Raw genomic sequence first — 20657 nt, forward strand, 5'->3', positions numbered from 1 at the left:
AAAACATGGTTCCAGACTTTGAAAGGTGGGATATCATTAAGTCTCCATTAGGATAATTTTTTTCAGCAGATATTTATTAAACCTCATTTATGTTCTGGACCATGTACTAAACAGGGCATCAAAATGCATTGAAAAAAAACCCCAACAAAACAAAACCTTAAACCGCCTCATGCTTGTAACACAACTGCCCTCTAGTGGCTATCCTAAATCAAGCTAGTGAGCGAGTCTGATTCTTAAGATAGAAAAACTTACTGATACTGTAAATCATAAAATTTGAGGTTGATGGATATGTTGAGAGTTTATCTTGCCTAACACTCTATAAAGAATGCCTTATGAAGGAATAAAACACAAGATTCAATCACCCTTACCACATTCAGTAGAGATCTCAACTTAATCCTTTCTCATCTTCCTTGGCTCTGAAACATGGAAAGCTTATATCTCATCCCAAATCAGAAGCGATACAGTTCCCACTTGTCAAAGAGAAAAGATACCCGTGTGATAGGTCTCCTTATCATCTACATATATTTTATTTATTTAAACATTTAAAACTTGATAGGCTGGTAGAGGAAGAGATAGAAAGGAAAAGAATATACAAGAAAAAAAAAAGACTGCATCAAAAATCTGTGTGAATTATCCCATTTTGGGGTAAAGTTATATTAAAGAAATTAGGAAAAATACAGTTAGAGTGCCATCTACTGACTTAGAAGTCAGTCACGATGAATAATTAAGCAGCAAAAGCAAATTGAAGAATACCAGGAACGGTAAGATTCTCCTTTGGCAGAAGCAAGCAAACATAAATCTGTCTATGTGTGTAGATGCTTATATATGTAGACATGAGCCAGTGAAAGGCGGGCAAGGATTCAAAGCCAGTCTGCTGGCACATGATGAGCTTTTTCTTTACCCATCTTGCATTGTTTTTATTGTTATGAGGGATAGGCATATTTTTAATAATGTGAAATCAAAAGATTTAAATATTAAATGTTCACAAATCAATGGACATGATAAACTGAACCAGCCCCATACCTCCTCCGTGTCTTTCTCCTCTTTCCATCCTGTACTCATTGTCAGGATTATGCCCATTTGACGAGGTTATGTCTTTTCCAGCCGAATTATAGAGACTATATCTACAATTATAGAGACTATAATTACACTTTGTCCGGAAGGCTTTTAATCAGGCTCCTTATAAACAGAATTTCCTCAAATCCCTCGGGTGCTTTAAAATGAGAAGCGGTTCCAGAGCTGTTTTAATATATCACCCAGTCCTTGTTACGAATCTGTCTGTGTATATCTCACTCCTTGGTCAAATAATTAAGTTTAGTTGAATAATGATTCTTGATAAGGCGTGGAATCTTTAGTGGGCCTGGGCAGATTCACCAACACACCTGCTTACATCTCCGACTCCTGCACACAGAGAGGGAACAGGGAGGCTTTCTGCCAAGTTCCCCTAAACCCCTTTTATCCTGGGAAGGTTTCCAGTGCCATTTGGGTTCCACGTTGTCCTTCTGGGCTCTTAGTCCTTTTTAATAATAATACTATCCTATCCTCAGGTTACACCATGGCTACCGGGAAATGTGTCTTTCTTCCTAAAGGACTGTGGAGAGCCTTGATCTCAGGGACTGTATTTTTCATTATTTTTACATTTTAAGTGCCTAGGAGAGTTCCTGACACTGCCTCCCCTACCCTCCCCCGACCCCCCTATCCTTTGCTTCTTCCATTCCGGTGCTGCTCTAGGCACAGACTCTGAGATCAAGAAATAAACTCTCATTTCCCAACAATCTCTGAATTAGGGGCGCCTGGGTGGCTCGGTCAGTTAAGCATCTGACTCTTGTTTTCGGCTCAAGTCACGATCTCAGGGTCATGAGATCAAGCCCCGCGTCTGGCTCTGTACTCAGCACAGAATCTGCTTGAGATTCTTTCCATCCCCCTTTTCTTTCCCCCCTCCCCTTACATGTGTGTGCTCTCTCTCTCCCTCAATTACATACATAAAATCTTTAAACAATCACCGAATTATGTGGGGAACACAAGTAAAGAATACGGTAGAAGGCAACGAGTGTGTTGTGGGAATATGCTTGTGTTGCTGTGGTGCCCAGCAGAGACTCTTACTGGTAATGGGAGGGGGAGTGTGGTTGGCCAGGAAGGCTTCCCGGAGGAGGTGCTTGTGCTGAGTCCTACAGGCCAAGGAGGCGTTTGCCTGGTCGAGAGGATGGGGAAGGATCATTCCAGCTGGTATAGTAGACAGCTGGCAGCTGGACGCATGACTGCATTTGAGGAGTATTTCAGGTGTGTCAAGAAGAGGAGATAAGAGCTAACGGGCCCCACAAAGTCATGTCATTCTTAAATACATATCATCCCCAAGGAGATACCATTGATGACATAGCCTTTGGTGCTGAGGCTGGAAAGTTGGGCTGTGGTTGGTGCGTGAGACAGCCTTGGATGCCAGGCTAATGGGTTAGTATTTCTTCTCACTAGCCGTGGGTGCCTAACGAGAGCTCAGCCTCCTCTTGCCCGGAAATCTTGTCACCTTATATTCAAATCCACTGATCAACACTCAAACATATAGAAAGACACAATCTAATTGTCTGTTTGACCAAATTCATTGATTTTTTAAAATGGCTGTGAAGATGAGGGAATACATCCTTTAAGAAGCCATGAATAGGGGTGCCTGGATGACTCAGTGGGTTAAAGCCTCTGCCTTTGGCTCAAGTCATGATCCCAGAGTCCTGGGATAGAGCCCCGAATCGGGCTCTCTGCTCAGCAGGGAGCCTGCTTCCTCCTCTCTCTCTGCCTGCCTCTCTGCCTACTTGTGACCTGTCAAATAAATTTTAAAAATCTTAAAAAAAAAAAAGTCATGAATAATCAGAAGACATGTCTTCTGATTATTCATGAAACATAGAAGAGAAGGAAACATAGAAGGAAACATAGAAGAGAGTTGCTTTCAGGTAGGTTGAGCCTAGGAGAAAAGCAAAGAAAGTCTTTCTCCGACGTGCATACTGGGCGCTGTGCGTGCAGCTGCCTGACAGAAGTGATTCTCAGCGTGGCGGCTCTTTAACCAAAATATTTATCTTCTGATGGAAGTTATGGACTGTTTGCCTTCTCGTCTTAGGTATTTTTTTTTAAAAAGAGGGTAAGATAGATTTCAATTTTATAAGTTTTTAAGAAATTGTTTTACATGTAAAGTTGACTATATATTTATAGGAAGAGAGATATATGTACCTATATGTGTGTTTTCTTGTTAGGTCAGTGTGAACCAATTACGCTGGAACTCTGCATGAATTTACCCTACAACCATACAATTTACCCAAATTACCTGGGCCATAGGACTCAGAAGGAAGCATCCATCAGCTGGGAGTCCTCTCTTTTCCCTGCACTTGTTCAAACTAACTGTTACAAATACCTCATGTTCTTTGCTTGCACCATTTTGGTACCAAAGTGTGAAGTGAACACAAGCCAGCGGATCCCACCTTGCAGGTAATACAATGAGGTCTGCCCCAGCACCCTCATTTTTCCCTCAGGGAGAATCAAGGAATCAGAGGCTTAGTTTGAGTGTAGACGAAGCCCGTATTGCTAAGGAGCCCTGTGCTTAGCAAATCATGTGTTTAAAAGGTAAAGAAGTAGGGCGCCTGGGTGGCTCAGTTGGTTAAGTGACTGCCTGCAGCTCAGGTCATGATCTTGGGAGTCCTGGGATCATCAGGCTCCCAGCTCCATGGGGAGTCTGCTTCTCCCTCTAACCTCCCCTCTCATGCTCTCTCACTCTGTCTCCCTGTCTCTCTCTCTCTCTCAAATAAATAAATAAAATATTTAGGAAAAAAAAAAGATAAAGAAGTAGGAATTCTAAAATGAATATTTGAGTTAGGGTTCATGACTGGAATACCACACAAGGGAGGTATGAATTGCCTTTGATAACAGTTCACATACTTCATTTTTTTAAAAGATCTTCTTTACTTATTTGACAGAGAGAGGGAGAGAGTATGTGCACAAGCAGGGGGAGAAGGCAGAGGGAGAGGGAGAAGCAGACTCCACACCAAGCAGGGAGCCCAATGCAGGGCCCGATCCCAGGACCTGGGATCATGACCTGAGCCAAAGGCAGAGACTTAATGACTGAGCCGCCCAGGCACCGCGGTAGTTCACATACTTTAATCAAATAAAAGCATACGTGTTTCACTTTGGTGGATCAAGAAGCGTTCTAAATGTGAGTCGGCAGAAGAAGGGGCGTATCTGCTTTTTTGTCCGGCAATGTGGATGTTGTAAAATGCTGCCTTTGATACACTCAAATGTCAGCGCCATTGTGTAAGCAGCGGCCTGAAGGTTGGACAAGGGATGAAGCTCGCTGACGTTTTTCTGCCTGCTTGGATGAAATGAGGGGCAGCATTTCAAGCCTGCCCCTTGGATTTAGGATGAGCGATATCCTACTTCAGGTTAAGAGTCCTACTCCAGGAGTCCACCATCTGGTCCAACTACTGGCTCTTCTGTGGCGGCTCTGTGGCCGGGGACAGATTCCTCAGTCTCTCCCAGTCTCAGTTCTTCTACTCTGTCTATAAAATCAAGACGGGGCGCCTGGGTGGCTCAGTTGGCAAAGCGCCTGCCTTCAGCTCAGGTCATGATCCTGGGGTCCTGGGTTCGAGCCCCACGTGGGGCCTCCTGCTCAGGAGGAAGTCTGCTTCTCCCTCTCCCTCTGCTGCTCCCCCTGCTTGTGCTCTCTCTGTCAAATAAATAAATAAAATCTTTAAAAGTAAACAAATAAAAAAGAAATAAAATCAACACAGTTACGGTGGTTGGATGGAGTCGCTGGGAGGGTGAGTGAATGCACATGAACGTGGACATTTCTGGCTGTAAGCTCTGATGGTAGGAAGGGAGCGCGGCTGCTCGGTGGCAGTTTGGTCTCTCTTCTCTGCCACATGTGGCGGTGTCGGCCGGGAACGTACAAGACAGGACAGCTGTCGCGGAGGTGGGCAGCTGCACCCTTTACGCTGTTTCGCATCAAGGGGTGAATATACAGATGTGCTTGTCCAGTAACCACGGAACCATATGTTGGGATCAGAAGTCACTCGGAGCTTCACGGAATAGCAGTAATATCGATGTAGCGGACAGATGGGGAAACAATAAATTAAGTGCCAAATAGCAAATGGATGACAGGGAAGGGGCACCTGTGGAGGACAGGAAACAATAAAATTTCAGAATGAGTTGGGGAACTGAATAAATTATACAAACGGGTTAAAAGTTAATGCTGTCTTGTGCACACATAATTCCGAAAACTTCTGTAAAACGCCTTTGAAGGTATCCCTAAGAAAACGTCTCCTCATTTTATATTGAAAAGTTATTTCTAAATTTTATTCCACTTTGGCTAAGCAAGGTCAAGGATACTGACTAATCACTTGTGATAATACTTAACAAATGCTTGCATTGATTTTCTTTTCACATGTATAAAAAATTTCCCTAATGGAGTATTCTCTGGAACAAATTTACATCCACGTATGATTTATAATTTCAGGGCTTATGTTTCACATTAAAATGCCCAAGACGAGACTGACCCTGAAACATTATTCAATCAACATTTTAGTGAGCTTCCTTTAGATATTTCAGTTTTATTTCTTCGGTTTACATATACGTCTTTCATTTTCAGTGGCTCTCAAAATGAGTTTTATATTTTGATATTTGCTTTTAAGAATTTTTTACATATTCTGACAAGAATGGTATACTCACGTGTTCATGAAGCAATGCTGTTTTTGCCATGCCCACTTATGGGTCTGAACATTTAGTTTTGACGTTATGAGTCTGAAAAATCTAACATTATCAAGCCCTTACAATGTGTTAAATATTTTAGGGTAGTGTTGCCATTTCGTCCTCAAAATACCCTTTTGAGGGAGGCCCCTACCTTCAGGGCTGTTGCCAGTGGCAGAACGCCACACAGGTTAGGATAAGAACAGTGTCCCCTGTCCTTGCTGTGTGGCACATCGTCTTATTTTTATAATATTATCTCATTATATTATTGTTATGATTTCCATTTTAGAGAAAAAATAGGAAGTGGTGAAGTCAGGAACTATACAGTGCCCTGTAAAAATGAGGTATCCTATGGCAAATTTAAAATTGCAGCAAATAAATTATAGACATTATTTCTAGATCTGCAACAAAACTCTTCAGTCTAACAGAGAGTTATTGAACACTATTGAACTTACTGTTTTTGCAAAACTAGTGTGGGAGCGCCACGGCTTTGACTTTGCCCAAGTTCTGAGGCTAAGCCAGCATCAAGTTATGCCCTGTCCTGGGCAGACTTCATGTGCTAGAGCTTTCTCTGAAACGTCTCCATTCTATTGTTAACCTTTCCCTACCAGTTCCTAGCCAGGCTGGAGCTGACCTTTCTGGAAGGTCTGCCCCATCATATCGAGAGAGAGACAGAGAGAGAACTTTGTTGAAATTAATAGTTTAAAGTTTATAACTTTTTAAAATAAGTAATATATTTGAAATGAAAAAAAAATTCTCCTAGGAACTTATTTGGGCTATTTTTTGGCTTATATGGCTTTTTTTTTTTTTTTAAACTATGTAGCTCATTTCTTGGTAAGATATGGAGGCAAAACCAGTTTTCCTTGATAGGGAGTAAAGAAAGTCATGCTGATACCTCACTTTAAAAATATGCTTTGTGCAAATGAGATGACACACATGAAAGAAAGCACCTAGCACAATGCTTGGTATGTCTTTTCTTTAAAAAGGAAACAAGTGCACTTTGTTTTAACCAACTTGAGCTCAGTAGAGACGGGATTGGGAGAAGTACCAAGCTTTTCAACACTCTGGGTCTAAGCTCATGTGATGATGGCCATCCATGCCTTAGGTAAGCAAGGTTGGCACATGAAATAGCTCCCGTGGCTGGTCCCCAGAGGGCGAGACCTCTCAGGGGCCGCTACTAGACAGACTCGATGATCCTTGGTGGCAGACTACCCAAACCGATGTTGAGAACTTCCTGGCTTGGAATATAAACATTGGAGAATGTGGCTTCAAAGACAGAGAATGAGAAAGGGAAAGGGCAGAGGGGAATCTATTTCTTGGATGCTGTTCAGGGTGTAAACTTGCAATTACTAGATATAAAGGTCCTGGAAATCTGATGCACCATTTGGTGAATATAGACAACAATATTGTATTATAATCATCAAACTTGCTAAGAGTCTAGATCTTAATTATTCCAACAGCAAAAGAGTAATGATAATTATGTGATGTGATAGAAATTCTACCTCTACATGACAATCACATAATAGATGAACGTATCAACTCAACATGTTTTCCACCTTAAATTTACAACGTGTCATGTGAAATAGATTTGAATAAAAACACACACAACAAATTTCTATTTCGAGTTCCATCATGACAGTTCTCTTACTGAAAGTCTGTTGCTGGCATGCATGTCCTTTGTGGAGAGAGGTAGGACTCATTTCATTTTCCCAAATATCAGTTATGTATCTGCACATCTCTCTCTATTGGTATATACACACACGGGATACACGCAGAGACCCACACTCACACAGAATTCAAACCCTACCTATATTCCTCACACAGTCTCTCAGGTGTAGCTGCTTCTGCCTCCCATGTCGTATCTTTCTTGCTCTCTTAGAGCCCTGTGCGAGCTCTCCAAAGAACACTGCGAGTCTGTCCTTGGGGTTGTGGGCCTACAGTGGCCCGAAGACACAGACTGCAATCAATTTCCAGAGGAAAATTCAGACAACCAAACCTGCCTAATGCCTGATGAAGCTGTGGAAGGTTAATTTTTAAATTAATTACCGTGGGATATCTAACATGGGTGACCCATCACTATCTTCTCCAGGTTCTCTGTTGCTAGTGTTCTTATTGTGTTCTAGTTGTCAGGCAGACCACGGGGGTGAGTGAGTCTGTGAAGTTGGTTACATTGAAAACCTTGGTGCTCATCTGTTAGACGTTAAATTGCCAAGATGTATTTAATATTCAAGGTGTTTATCTTAACCACGCCCACCTCACAGAGCCATTACATGGGCATGCTGCTTTTATACTAGGGGTCCTCAGCATGGTGGTGGGCATCGAGCCCTGGTTATGCAAGTTTAAACATTCAGAGACCTTGGCAACGTAGGATCATCAGGTAGAGAAATGGAATCAGGGACCTGCCCGCACTGATGGAAGGATTAGAACAGGAAACAGTGTTGACACATTAAGGGCAGCTGGGTAGTTAGAAATACTGGATCCAGGGGCTCTTTCAGTCTCTGGCAATCCATTGAATGGACATGGCTGTCCATTCGGGAAAGTAGTTAAACACTGGAGAGCATAAAGACACCACTAACTGGAGAGATGATGCCAAGGATGAAGGAGAAAGAGTGATAAGCAAATGGAGAAAGCCAAGTCAGCTATGGTTGGTTCGCTTCGCGAAGACCATTTTATCTTCTAGAATAGCCCCTTGGCGATAGCCCACATGTAAATAGATAAACGAGCTGATGGTTCCAGGTTTTCTATCTAACGAAACTAACATGGCTCATTGGTTTGAACAGAATGCTCACCTAGTCACTTCAAGTGTGGCTCTGGACGGTGTGTTCTGGCTTCCAGAAGATGTGATGGCCAGGCTGATTGTGATGATGACAGTGATGAAGAAAACTGTGGTATGTGTGAGACGACACTTTTCTCAGATATGTAAGAATGGTTAGGATAAAGGACTGTGTTTAAAAATATCAACCGTTTACAGACGGTTGTAAGTAATGATGAGGATTGAATGCTAATGCAGTTACTTTTAATATTACCAAATGACAAGGTCTGAATCAATAGGTTTTTTTTTCCTGTTAAATCTATTCATTTTCCCTAAATTATACTTCTGTTTCTAACCTTGATGATATATGTACAAAGCCTTAGTAAAAGGAAAAGCACTTCACAAATGTAAGGAATTATTTTTATTATTAGAGATAGAAAGCAGTTGTCACTTGTCTAAAAGTCAGAATAATAGTGTCTTTGCATATGATTTCCATGTTGTTAAATAGGCATCTAGATACACAAAGAGAGAGTTCAGTCTCCAACATTGAAATTTAATTGGAAGTCATTTTCATGCCCTCTCTGATTTTGTCTCTGTCAGCAAAGGATAAAACTCTTTCTGACGTTTCTGCATTGAGTTCCAAAATCACGAATGGAAAGGCCAGAAATGCCGGTGGTAATTTGAGTGGAGCTAATTCCCATTTTATTTTCCTGCAAACCTCTGTACTTGTAACCTCCATATGTGTCAGGGAATAGAAAATGGGCAGTGCTTTTTACTAAGCAATATTCTGGAATAAAGCAAAATGATTGAAAGGCTATCCAAAGAATACTTTGGTTATGATTGTTTACCTTGTTCTGCTTACAAATGAATAGACACTCTTTGTCTTTAAAAGCATGAAGGGCAATACATCTTTTGAAATCATTTTATTCTTTCGGCCTTTGAGGTATGAAATATTGCCTTGCTTCCCAAAGTGAATTTTCTATAGTAGACATTGCCCTTCTGGTCTAGACAAAATGTCACAAGCAATAAACTGAAATCCTATCAGTTGCTATAAATATGGACAAGAGCATCCTCTAGAAAATTAGACCTGTCAGAATGATGGTACAATGGCCAGGGGTAATTTTGTTAGAGAAGAACATCCAGTGTTTTGAGAAGCTACTGTTGTTTGCTTGTTTGTGGTCTTTATGTAGAGAAATAAATCCAAAGTCATTGAAAATCCCCATATAAATGACTTATTGAGAATCTCTTGGATTTGTTTGCTAAACTATGACAATGGGTTATGTTATTCTGAGATGCAATTTAGAATGGATTGTCTTTGATAGTTTAAGGAGATTACATATACTGTACTGGGGTGGGGAGGCCTAAATCTGTGGTAGGGGACTAATATTTGAGAAATGTAAAAACTTAGTTTTAAATGGTCTGAGTCTTTGAATATATTCTGCAAAAAGAAATTCAAAGCACTAAAGAGTTTAAATGACCCTACAGCATCATGTTTCTAGTTGAGTCATGAGTTTTTATCAAGACTTTATTCACACAATTAAAGGTACACCAGAATGATAAGAGTCAGTGGTCTAATTCCTATCAACACTCAATATATTGGCGGCACTATAGAGAGAGAGGTCTAGTTAAGGAAAGCTAAAAGTGGGAGAGAAATTAATTCATTTGGAGTCACATTAATTGCTCCAGCAGTATTCACTTATGAGAAAGCCCTCATTAAGTTTTTCAAAGAGACTGATGAGAGTAATTTTATATATATTCCCCTTTGGAATATGCGCACACATTTGAATGGGCATGTCCAGTGCTCTGGGACAATGAGACACTTAAAAAGCAAATGAAGAAGTCACTGATGAAAGACTGTTGGGAAATCATCCGTTCCCACTTGTCATTTTCTCAGTTATCCCTCTGTGTCCGTGGGCATGTGTGGTACCATCTGGTGATGCCAACAGCAGCCCCCCTGAAGCTGGGTTTCCGTCCAAGCTTCAAATGTTTCTGGTTTATTCTGTCCATTGTGGAGTATAATGCTTGTAAAGGCTTGAGCTTTGCTGAATAGTGTGACAATTAACTCTTCACTTTCACACACTGTAGATCCTCCAGAATGTCTAAAAACAGTATGGGGGTTTTCCCCTTAAAAACAGTACTTGTTTCATTTATCTACAAAACAATGGATGCGATGGAAATTTATTTTGTGTTTCTTTGGAAAATCTGCAGGGGGAAAACATGGTAGCCAAAGCACACCGTTTATGAATATGCTTTTAAAATACAGATTTCCCCTGCTTTCCAAAAGTAGAGTATTCTTATAAAAACCTTCATAAGCCAAAATTGTGTAAAGTGAAGAAGCAATTACCATTGTTTTATGTAGGAAAAAATTCTGACTGTTCCAAGGCCTTAAAAACATCCTCGCTTAGGCTTTTCTAATACCTGCCACACATCTTGGTCGTCGATATACAATATAAATCCAGATAAAGCAGAGATGCTCACAAACATCAAAACAACGGTGGCTTGATGCTGAGATGCTGAGTGTAGTTCCCGAGAAAGGAGCCTGGGGGCGCTACTCACTCAGGGTCCATGCTGCTGCTTAAAGCCTTGCGACCCAACAAATGCAGAAGCTATTTTCATTTTTTGCTGTTTTCCGTAAAAGCGAAAATCCTCTTCGGATTTCATTCAGTTAGCGGAAACAGCTACCAACGTGGGTCTTCCGAAAAAACGAAGTGGCGTGATGCGAACTTTTGAGAAGTGGGGGTTACCTGTGTATACATTAGCCTTTAGCCACGGGCAGTGTTGCTCTGAAGCCTCTCCTGCTCTTGTGGTACATCTCTGTTGTTGAGGTTGTTTTGATTGTGTGATCGCTGACGTAAACAACACTGAGATGAAATAATGAAAACACTGCCGGTATCGGAAATGTTTTCAGCAGGTATTTGGAAGAATTAGAATTAGGCCAATCTGAACACGTCGTTCCAGGCTGGCTTCGTGGGAGGGAAGCCTGGTAAGTGGGAGTGATTTACAGGGTCTCCGCTGTGTGAGGACAGAAGCACTTCGGCCTTAGAAAAGGTTGATGGTTTGTCATTCACTGAACGCATCTGTTCTATGGACAGAGCTGTGTGTAAAACTAGCAGCCTGATGACAGGTTGGTTTTCAACGTCACATTTTCCAAGCACTGATACCTAAGCAGTGAAGGAAAAGGTGAAGATCTGGTCAAAGACGTGAACAGCGATGGCATCAAGGAAAGGACAGTTGAGGAAAATAACAGTGGCTTAGGTTTCTGGGCTTTGCCTTCATGCAGAGACTTGAGTTGGTGAGACTGAGGTTCAGTTTTGCTCAGCCTGTGTCCATGATTTGGGTGGGCTTCCAGCAGAAGCAAGGTGGTAGCTGGGCTGTGGTGTGAGCAGCATGTCTTCTCAATGGGGACAGTTAAAAGAGACTATAACCTGGGTGGCTCAGTGGGTTAAAGCCTCTGCCTTTGGCTCAGGTCATGATCCCAGGGTCCTGGGATTGAGCCCTGCATCGGGCTCTCTGCTCAGCGGGGAGTCTGCTTCCCCCCTCTCTCTCTGCCTGCCTCTCTGCCTACTTGTGATCTCTGTCTGTCAAATAAATAAATAAAGTTTAAAAAAAGAATATAGCAAAGACAGTTTCATTATATTTACTAGAGAAATAACACCCTTTTTTACACAAACACAGCCTCACAATTACTAATTGATTGCTATTCTATATAAAAGGGTATATACCGGGGTGCCTGGGTGGCTCAGTGGGTTAACTCTGCCTTTGGCTCAGGTCATGATCCCAGGGTCCTGGGATCAAGCCCTGCATCAGTCTCCCTGCTCAGTAGGGAATCTGTCTCTCCCTCTGCTTCTCTGTCTTTCTCTCTGTGTGTCAAATAAATAAATAAAATCTTAAAAAAATAAAAGAGACATATACCATACAGAGAAAGATAGACAACAGTACCCAAGTGTCATTAAGTGCCTCTCTGTTTATCTTCAAACGATCAAAAATCATTTCATCATCTATCTTTTATCTCCCCTAGGGCTCCAATAAAATAAAATTTTAAATATGACCTTTTCTTGGATTTGAAGCACTTTTAGGCTGTGTTCAAAGCCTCAGACGCTGGTATTTGTGGGCTGATATTTGTACCACTTGGTTTTAAAAGTTTTCCAAGAGACTTTTTTTTTTTTTTCTGTCCATTTGGAATCTTCAGTAGTATTTGTATAACATCTCACAGTTACACAAATGACTTACCTGGCATTCTTAGCAAATATAGTCTCCATGCCTGCATTTCTCTTTGCTCGTGGGAGGCCCTGACTCTGCTCTGACTAGCAGGAACAGAGTGAGGCCATTGTGTCCCTTTGACGTCAGATACCCCCAAATGTGCTTTTGGGATGAATCTTCAGGATTGATCTCTAATCACTCAGCAGGGTTGGAAGGGACATTCTCCTTCCCCTGAGGTATTTTGCTGCCCAGTCAATTACTTGGCTCTCCTATGTGGCGTCTTGGACAGGCAGCCTGAGATGGCAGGGAGGGCTCTGTGTAGACCTAGCCTTGGATTTAAATCTCAACTCAGCACACAGAGACTGTGTGACTTTTGGCCATCCCTTAATTTCTCTGGGCCTCAGTGTTCTCACCTGTAAAATGTAGAGAACACCTAGGTTATCCTCCAAAGCTTGGAATGCTTCTAACAGGCTTTTTTTGTTCCTCAGAAGGCAATGACTAAAAACCCATCTGCCAGGTGCTAGGATATCCAGGAGATGAATCCCCCTCAAAGGTCACCCGGGGGCCTCCCTGGAGGGGAAGAGGAGTCCTCTCTTGCTTGGTCTTGTCTCTGGCGACCGAGGTCTTGGTGGACCGCAGAGAGAGTAGGCTGGCATGTCATGTCCGAAGCAGGAGTGGGCAAAAGTCCCTGGTTCACGTAGTAAACATGGGCCGTGGCGTGGTGTTTCCTCCTGGAGGTAGTGCCTGTCTGGGGGTGGATGTCCCTATCTCCAGGGTTAGTCCCTGAAGGAGGTCCCCAGCCCATTGTTTAAGGCCCTTCCCGCTACCCCACCCTGCCTCCTCATAGGGTCCTAGGCCAGCATATGTTGAAGAGAATGTTATAGGGATGTCACCCCTACACAGGGGAGGAGTGGGGAGGGGCTGTGAGGAATTGGGCGTCCTCTGGTGGGTGCTGTGTTGCTGCCCCTCGTGGTCAGGCATGAGAAGGGTAGGGAGGCAGGTCCTCTGTCTGGGCTGCTGCTGTGGCTGCAGCTGCTGGTCCTTGAGACTGGGGCCCCATCTCCCAGGCTGGCATGACCCAGAGGGGCCTTCACACCTGGTGGGCCTGAGCCTCACCGCTGCAGCTCCTGTTGCCGGCCCAAGACGGCTAGATCCAGACTGTTCCAGCCTTGGCCGGTCCAGGACCCAAGTTCCTCTTGCCCTTTGCTCTTCTGACCCGTTCCTCCCTGGAGGTATTTTTTTTATCTCTTGAAGCTCAAATTAGCAGACCGAATGAGCAGACTTCCTCACCCTGCATGGGCCTGGGAGATTTTTCTGGGACAAGAAGCATGTGCTTTAGGAAAAGAAGGTGCCTAGTTCATGTGGGACCTGTCTCTGGCTGGGAAGGCTGCTGCTTCACAGAGTTTTTGTGAAAATGAGGGATCGAGGAAGTGAAGAACGCGGCACAAAGCTTAGCACACGTAGTGTGAAGGAACATCTGGTTTTCCAGGGACTGCGGGGGGCTCTTGGAATGAGGGACAGTTAGGGCTCAGAACCGGCAACCCCGGGGCAACTGGGGTGAACTGGTCACCTTAGCAACACGCTGTGGGTGTTGTCATTATCTCTGTGGTGGGTTGGTTGTGATTCTGCATAACAATTATTCGGTTTCATAACTTGCGTTAAACATCCCACCCCATCCATACCTGTCTTTCTTTGATTTTTAGTGGAGTCATACTCTTTGTTTTATTTTTATTTTTTTTAAATAGATTTTCAAATATTTTATAGTTTAGTGCTTTTATTTTATTTTTTTTTAAGATTTTATTTATTTATTTGACAGAGATCACACGTAGGCAGAGAGGCAGGCAGAGAGAGAGGAAGGGAAGCAGGCTCCCTGCTGAGCAGAGAGCCGGACTCAGACTCGGGGCTCTATCCCAGGACCCTGGGATCGTGACCTGAGCCAAAGGCAGAGGCTTTAACCCACTGAGCCACCCAGGGGCCCCCATACTCTTTGTTTTAAAACATACATTTAAAACACAATTACACCAAGGATGTCACTTAAAGAGACAGTTTGTTTATGCTTCACAAAATAATAATGCTATCTTCCCTGGGACTAATGTCTTGACCTCTTCATCTTACTTCGTCTATGCTCACCATAATTCCACAAAAGACATATTAGGCCACAGACATTTTTTATTAGAAAAGAGACGACACAGAAGGGTAAGTTAATGCTTATAGAGTACTCGTTTAATCTGTAGAGCAGCTCTGTGTAGCCAGCATTATTATTACTCTTTTAGAGATATGGAAACTGAGGTTCAGAGAAGTTAAGTAACAATCCAAGGTTGCACAGCTGGTGAAATTGGAGCTAGGATTCCAGTTCAGGTTTCTGACAGTGATGCTGTCCTTCCCTTGCTTTCTACTCCTCATGGACGTGGTACACTCTTATTTTACAGAGGACTGCTGCTAAGCGCTTGCACCTGGATCCAAGTGGATCTTCTCTATAAGGCTGTGATTTGGAACAATTTATTTCTTTTCTCTAAATCTCAGTTTCCTCATTTATAAAATAATGATCATGGTACTGACATTGTGATATTATTATAAGGATTAAAACTAATATTTATAATATGGATATATAGTGGATAATGAATATTATCTTGTTGTTGTTGTTGTTGTTATTATTATTATATTGAGGTCTTACTTATGTCCCAGAAAATCTACTTTTGTGGTCCTTCATCAGCTCATTCCAGAGGGTCAAGGTCTTCAGACTCTTAGGAAGGGTACCATGTGAATACTCAGAAAGGCTCATGCTGTTTTCGCTCATTCTTTACTACCAAGCAGTGTGGTTTGTGACAAGTCTGTTATTGACAGAACACTCCAGATGATGTCTGTATCCGCTGCTAGCCGAGACTCCAAATAAAATCCTCATGAGTTCCTGCAAGAGACAGCTCTGGGCCCAAGACCGTTCCAGATGGACAGCTAGTGAAACACTCCCACCGTTTATTTCCTACATTTTTGAATGGTGAAACACTTTCAATCTAATTTTAGCTCATAATAAAATTTTTTCTTCTAGTGACTTATTTTGATAACTTCTTAATGAGAATTTTGGAAAAAAGCAGGTTTTTTTAATATAACGGATTCCAAGAAACATAGGTCAAGCATCTACAAAATTTCTCTGAATTGTTTGTGGTAGGTCAAATAGAAAATAGCCTTTTTAAAGAAAGCCCTTATTTGATCACCGCTTTGCATTTCACTCACCTTAAACTACATGATCTTTTCCTGGAAAGGGGAGAGGCTTTTTGTTCCTCACATGAAATGAAGTTCCACTTAAAATACACATGTGCTGGGGTGCCTGGGTGGCTCAGTGGGTTAAGCCTCTGCCTTCGGCTCAGGTCATGATCTCAGGGTCCTGGAATCGAGCCCCGCATCAGGCTCTCTGCTCAGCGGGGGCCTGCCCCCCGCACCCCGCTGCTCTGCCTAATTGTGATCCCTCTCTCTCTGTCAAATAAATAAATAAAATCTTTTAAAAAATTTAAAAAAAATAAAACACACGTGTGTTGGAGGCCTGCCGTGCGCTAGCAGCTGTTGTAGCATGGGGGAGGGGAGGGGAACTCAAAGATTCACCTCACTGCCTAGTAAGGACTGTGGATCCCACTGGAGTGATGAGAGCTCATTAGATTCTTGCATGTTTTAGCAGATGTGTGAAATGCCTGCATTTGATTCAAATGGCATTTTTTAAAGTTCATTGCAAGTTCTTGCTATTTCATAGGCAAATTACAGTTCAAGCTTATAGTCCCAATCTTGTGCAAATTATGTTCATTTCTCATATTAATTAATGAAGTTGATCTCCTTAGCTCTCTTAGAATATGTTACTGGAGTGATAGCTTTTGTACCTGGCTCTTAAATTAGTTTTGTAGGCGTTTGGCATAGGAAACATTTCTTACCAAACACACAGATGGTCTTTCCATTGACTGACTGAAATTACATTTTAAGGTAATACGTATTTAAATCACTAGGTTTGGAAAGAGACAGCCCCTGCCTGGTCTTGGGTTAGCAGGGAGCACAACCCCCAAACTGCATCTGTCCAAAGCAGGGACTTGGAAACCCACCTCCCAAACCAGATTACCATTTCGAAGACCTACCAAAAACTAGTAAATCACTAGGTTTGGGCATATTTACTTAAAAGCATAACTTATCATTTTATAGATGAGTCTTATGTGCTGGCAAATTGACTCAGAATGCAAAAGGAACAGCTAAAAATGAGCATTAATGTATAGTTCCTTTTTTCATTTTTTTCCCCATTTTCCATTTGTCACTTTTGATCTTCTCTTAGGAAAGCTGTCCTAGTTATATGGCAGCATGGAGATTATTGAGTATCTCTACTCTCAAAATTACATTTTTGTGGTATACAGAAGTCAAGACTTTTTAGGAAAAAAGAAATCATGCCTTTGTGCTATAATTTTTCTACGTTGCTTGACCAAATTCGTCATTATTTTGATGTTTATGTCTGTTGCAAATAACATTTTCTTCTGTTTCCAGGCTGTAAAGAGAGAGATCTGTGGGAATGTCCATCCAATAAGCAATGTTTGAAGCATACAGTCATCTGTGATGGGTTCCCCGACTGTCCTGATGGCATGGACGAGAAAAACTGTTGTGAGTGCCTATCTGCATTGGTCAACACAACTTTGTTTATGTTACACACTGATTAATGCTCATTTTGAATATAAACTAGAAATTTGGAAATAATTATCAGATCTTTTTGATAAGTATCAGATCTTTTGATTAAAACTCCACTTACAAAAACACATGCAAGGACATAATCAAACTATATTCACTGTGTTATTATTCACTGTGATATTCACTGTGATATTATTTTGGTGTTATTTATCACAAGGAAGAATTAAAACACCCCAAATATCCAAAAAGAGGGGACATAAAATACAACCATAAGATGAAATAATATGCAGATGTTAAAAATCAGTTTAAAAGAATAATTCCTCGGGACGCCTGGGTGGCTCAGTTGGTTAAGTGACTGCCTTCGGCTCAGGTCACGATCCCAGAATCCCAGGATCGAGTCCCACATCGGGCTCCCAGCTCCATGGGGAATCTGCTTCTCCCCCTGACCTTCTCCCCTGTCATTCTCTCTCTCACTCTCTATCAAATAAATAAATAAAATCTTTAAAAAAAACTTAAAAAAATAAAAATAAAAGAATAATTCCTCCTGGGTTCATTACATGTCATTAGTTGAGTGAAACAAAATATAGAGTATTATTCGCACTATTGTGCCAAGTTTTTAAAGTACTCATGTCTGGAATATCACATAAGGATTCACTCAGATTGGCCAACTTTGAGCAAGGTTCCAGCTAGCATGCAGGGGTCTTTGTATAGATTAGAAAATATACTATCTAAATAGCCAGATGGAAAAAGAAGCACCCCTTTGGGAGAACCAATTAGAAAAAAGATGCCGTTTCCTTCAGGTTGCCCCTGTCCCAGGCTAGGATGCATGATCTGGGCAGCAAGGATTGGGTGGGAACTGTCTTGGAAAGCACAACCCATGAAATGGTAGGCCGAAACTCTGATCTTGGGTCACGTGTTTACTGTTGGACTAATAACTTTACCCAGACAAAAATCTAGTTAGAAAATGCCATGTCCCAGTGACACTAATCTGGGTCTTCTGGGGCTGTGGGGACCTGAATAAAATCAGGTTCCCTCAAAAAAGGAGAAAGAAAGGAAATAGATATTAGGTAGGCTATTAAAGGTGTCACTGTGATTTCTTTTTCTTTAAAGATTTATATATTAGAGAGAGAGAACAATCAAGGAAGGGGTAGACGGAGAAGGGACAGGAAGAGAATCTCAAGCAGACTTCCTGTTGAGTGTGGAGCCAGACACAGGCTTGATCTCCTGACCCCTAGATTATGACCTGAGCCAAAAATCAAGAGTTGGATGCTTAACCAACTGAGCCACCCAGGCGCTCCGACAGTAGAGATTTTTAAAGAATAGCATTATCCATATGTGTGGACAGAGCTTGTTTCCATCCTGTGGTCACTTCATTCTGCTCAGCCCCAGGGCTTGGCTCATGCCACTTCAGAGCTTTTAACCCTCGTTTCTCAAGTCCTGAAACTTCTGCGGCTCTGGGTACCACTTTTTCAATCCTAGTGTTATAAGAAGGAGATAACCCAGTCACTTGGAGATGGTAGCCTTGTTTAAGGGCTTGCTATTTGTATGGACTGGCACCCGTGGTATGAATTTTTACCAATTCTGTTATTCTGTCTTGATACCTGTTTGGAGGCGCAGGGAGCACAGCTTTCCATCCTTCCACGCTTCTGCGGACAGATGATAACGTGCATGTTAGCAAGAATCACACCCGTTTCTGAAATGTTTCCATCCTCTTGCTTCTTGTTCCCGGTGCCAGCGTTTTGCCAGGATGATGAACTCGAATGCGCAAACCATGAGTGTGTGTCCCGTGAGCGCTGGTGTGATGGGGCAGCCGACTGCTTGGACAGTTCTGACGAGTGGGACTGTGGTGAGCTGCGTGTGTTCGCCATCGGCCGCACACTCTAACACCTGTCAGCCATTTAAGCTTAATAAATCCTAAATGACTTCACAGAGTTTATTAACCAATTTCACCTGTTTTGTTTAACTATGATAAAATCTGGCAGCAATGATTCATCTATGTTGTTTCCGACTCACAGAACATTTCCCCCTAAGTTATCTCGCTGTTTGAACTGTTTATGTGACATGTGAAAACATTTGGGTTCAAATTGTTAATGACCGTATAACTACTAGAACAATTTTTTAACTCTTTACTATCACCCAGCTTCAATGATTACTAATATCCTGTCATTCTTATATCATCAACACCTCCTGAATAGGGCATTAAAGTGGGTCTTCCATCTTCCCTGTAGTCTTGCTCCAGATCCAACTGAGATGAGTCTAGTTGCTTACAGGGACGGGACTTACAGACATCTCCCTCCAGTACCTCCCGTGTTACAATTTGTACCTTGAGCTGGATTAGTTCTCTTGTCCTTTACTCATCACTCTTTCCCTTCACTGGGCTCTTCATTCAGTCCTTTGCCTCATCTGGCCACAGCACGATCATTTGTGGTCTGATTAATTGCACAGTGTTTCTCAAGTTATCTGTGGTGTGTTAAGTAGAAAGGAAGCTCTTTTATAAAATGGGAATTAGCACGTATCCCAGATTAATCCTAACGGACCATCGATTTCATACCCTTGCCTTCTCACATGCTTTCTTGAACGGAAATGATATGAATGAAGGTACAACTAACTCTTTATAATTAAGCAAATCATTGGGTGAACTCATGGGAACGGGCCCCGCCTCTGGTTGTCTTCTAACTCCTAAAAGAAAGTTAAGAACTGCCCATCCCTTTCACTAGAGCTTGTGGCTCTTTGAGGGCAGAGAACGTTTCTAATTCTTTTATCTGTCTTCCACCACCCTGAGAGTAGCGCTTTGTAGAGGGCAAGCACTCACCAAATGGTTCTTAATTAAAATAAATAAAAACAAATGTATGCAAGTGAAGTGAAAACATGTAGAGTTAACATTTGGTTTCCTGAGAAGAAATGCTTTCTAATTAGGGTTTTCCTTTTTTTTTTCTTTTTCTTTTTTGTCCTCCTCAGTGACCCTCTCCAGAAACGTGAGCTCCTCTTCGTTCCTGATGGCTCACAGATCTGCTATAGACCACCACGTGTGCGCGGACGGCTGGCAGGAGACGTTAAGTCGGCTGGCCTGCAAGCAGATGGGTTTAGGGTAAGGTCAGTAGTTTGTAGTACTGATGAATTTCTCAGGGGACTTTGCGGAACTTGGCAATAATATCTTCCATATGAATGCGGAGTGAGTGAGTTGCTCTCAGATAGAGCCCTCCGAAGCATGGGAAATGAATCAGGTGAGAGGGCCGCATTTAATTACACGCACCTGCTCTGAAGAGACTGGGGTGAAAACCGGCTTTGATAAAGCCTCCCGCTACAAGTAAATGAAGTAATTGTATTTTAAGTACTT

The 20657-nt window shown here is 42.2% G+C and overlaps 1 protein-coding gene across 1 annotated transcript in view; it reads left to right on the forward strand.

Annotated features, from left to right (window-relative positions):
- CORIN (corin, serine peptidase) overlaps positions 1-20657 on the forward strand; it is a 256736-nt gene that overhangs the window by 183641 nt on the left and 52438 nt on the right. The window contains 6 exon segments of the mRNA XM_045984999.1: positions 3237-3468; positions 7598-7743; positions 8499-8606; positions 17183-17296; positions 19056-19166; positions 20279-20408. Coding sequence (XP_045840955.1) covers positions 3237-3468; positions 7598-7743; positions 8499-8606; positions 17183-17296; positions 19056-19166; positions 20279-20408 — 841 coding nt within the window.

The sequence above is a fragment of the Meles meles genome, chromosome 2 (assembly GCF_922984935.1).
Source record: "Meles meles chromosome 2, mMelMel3.1 paternal haplotype, whole genome shotgun sequence".
NCBI classification, from domain to species: Eukaryota; Metazoa; Chordata; class Mammalia; order Carnivora; family Mustelidae; genus Meles; species Meles meles.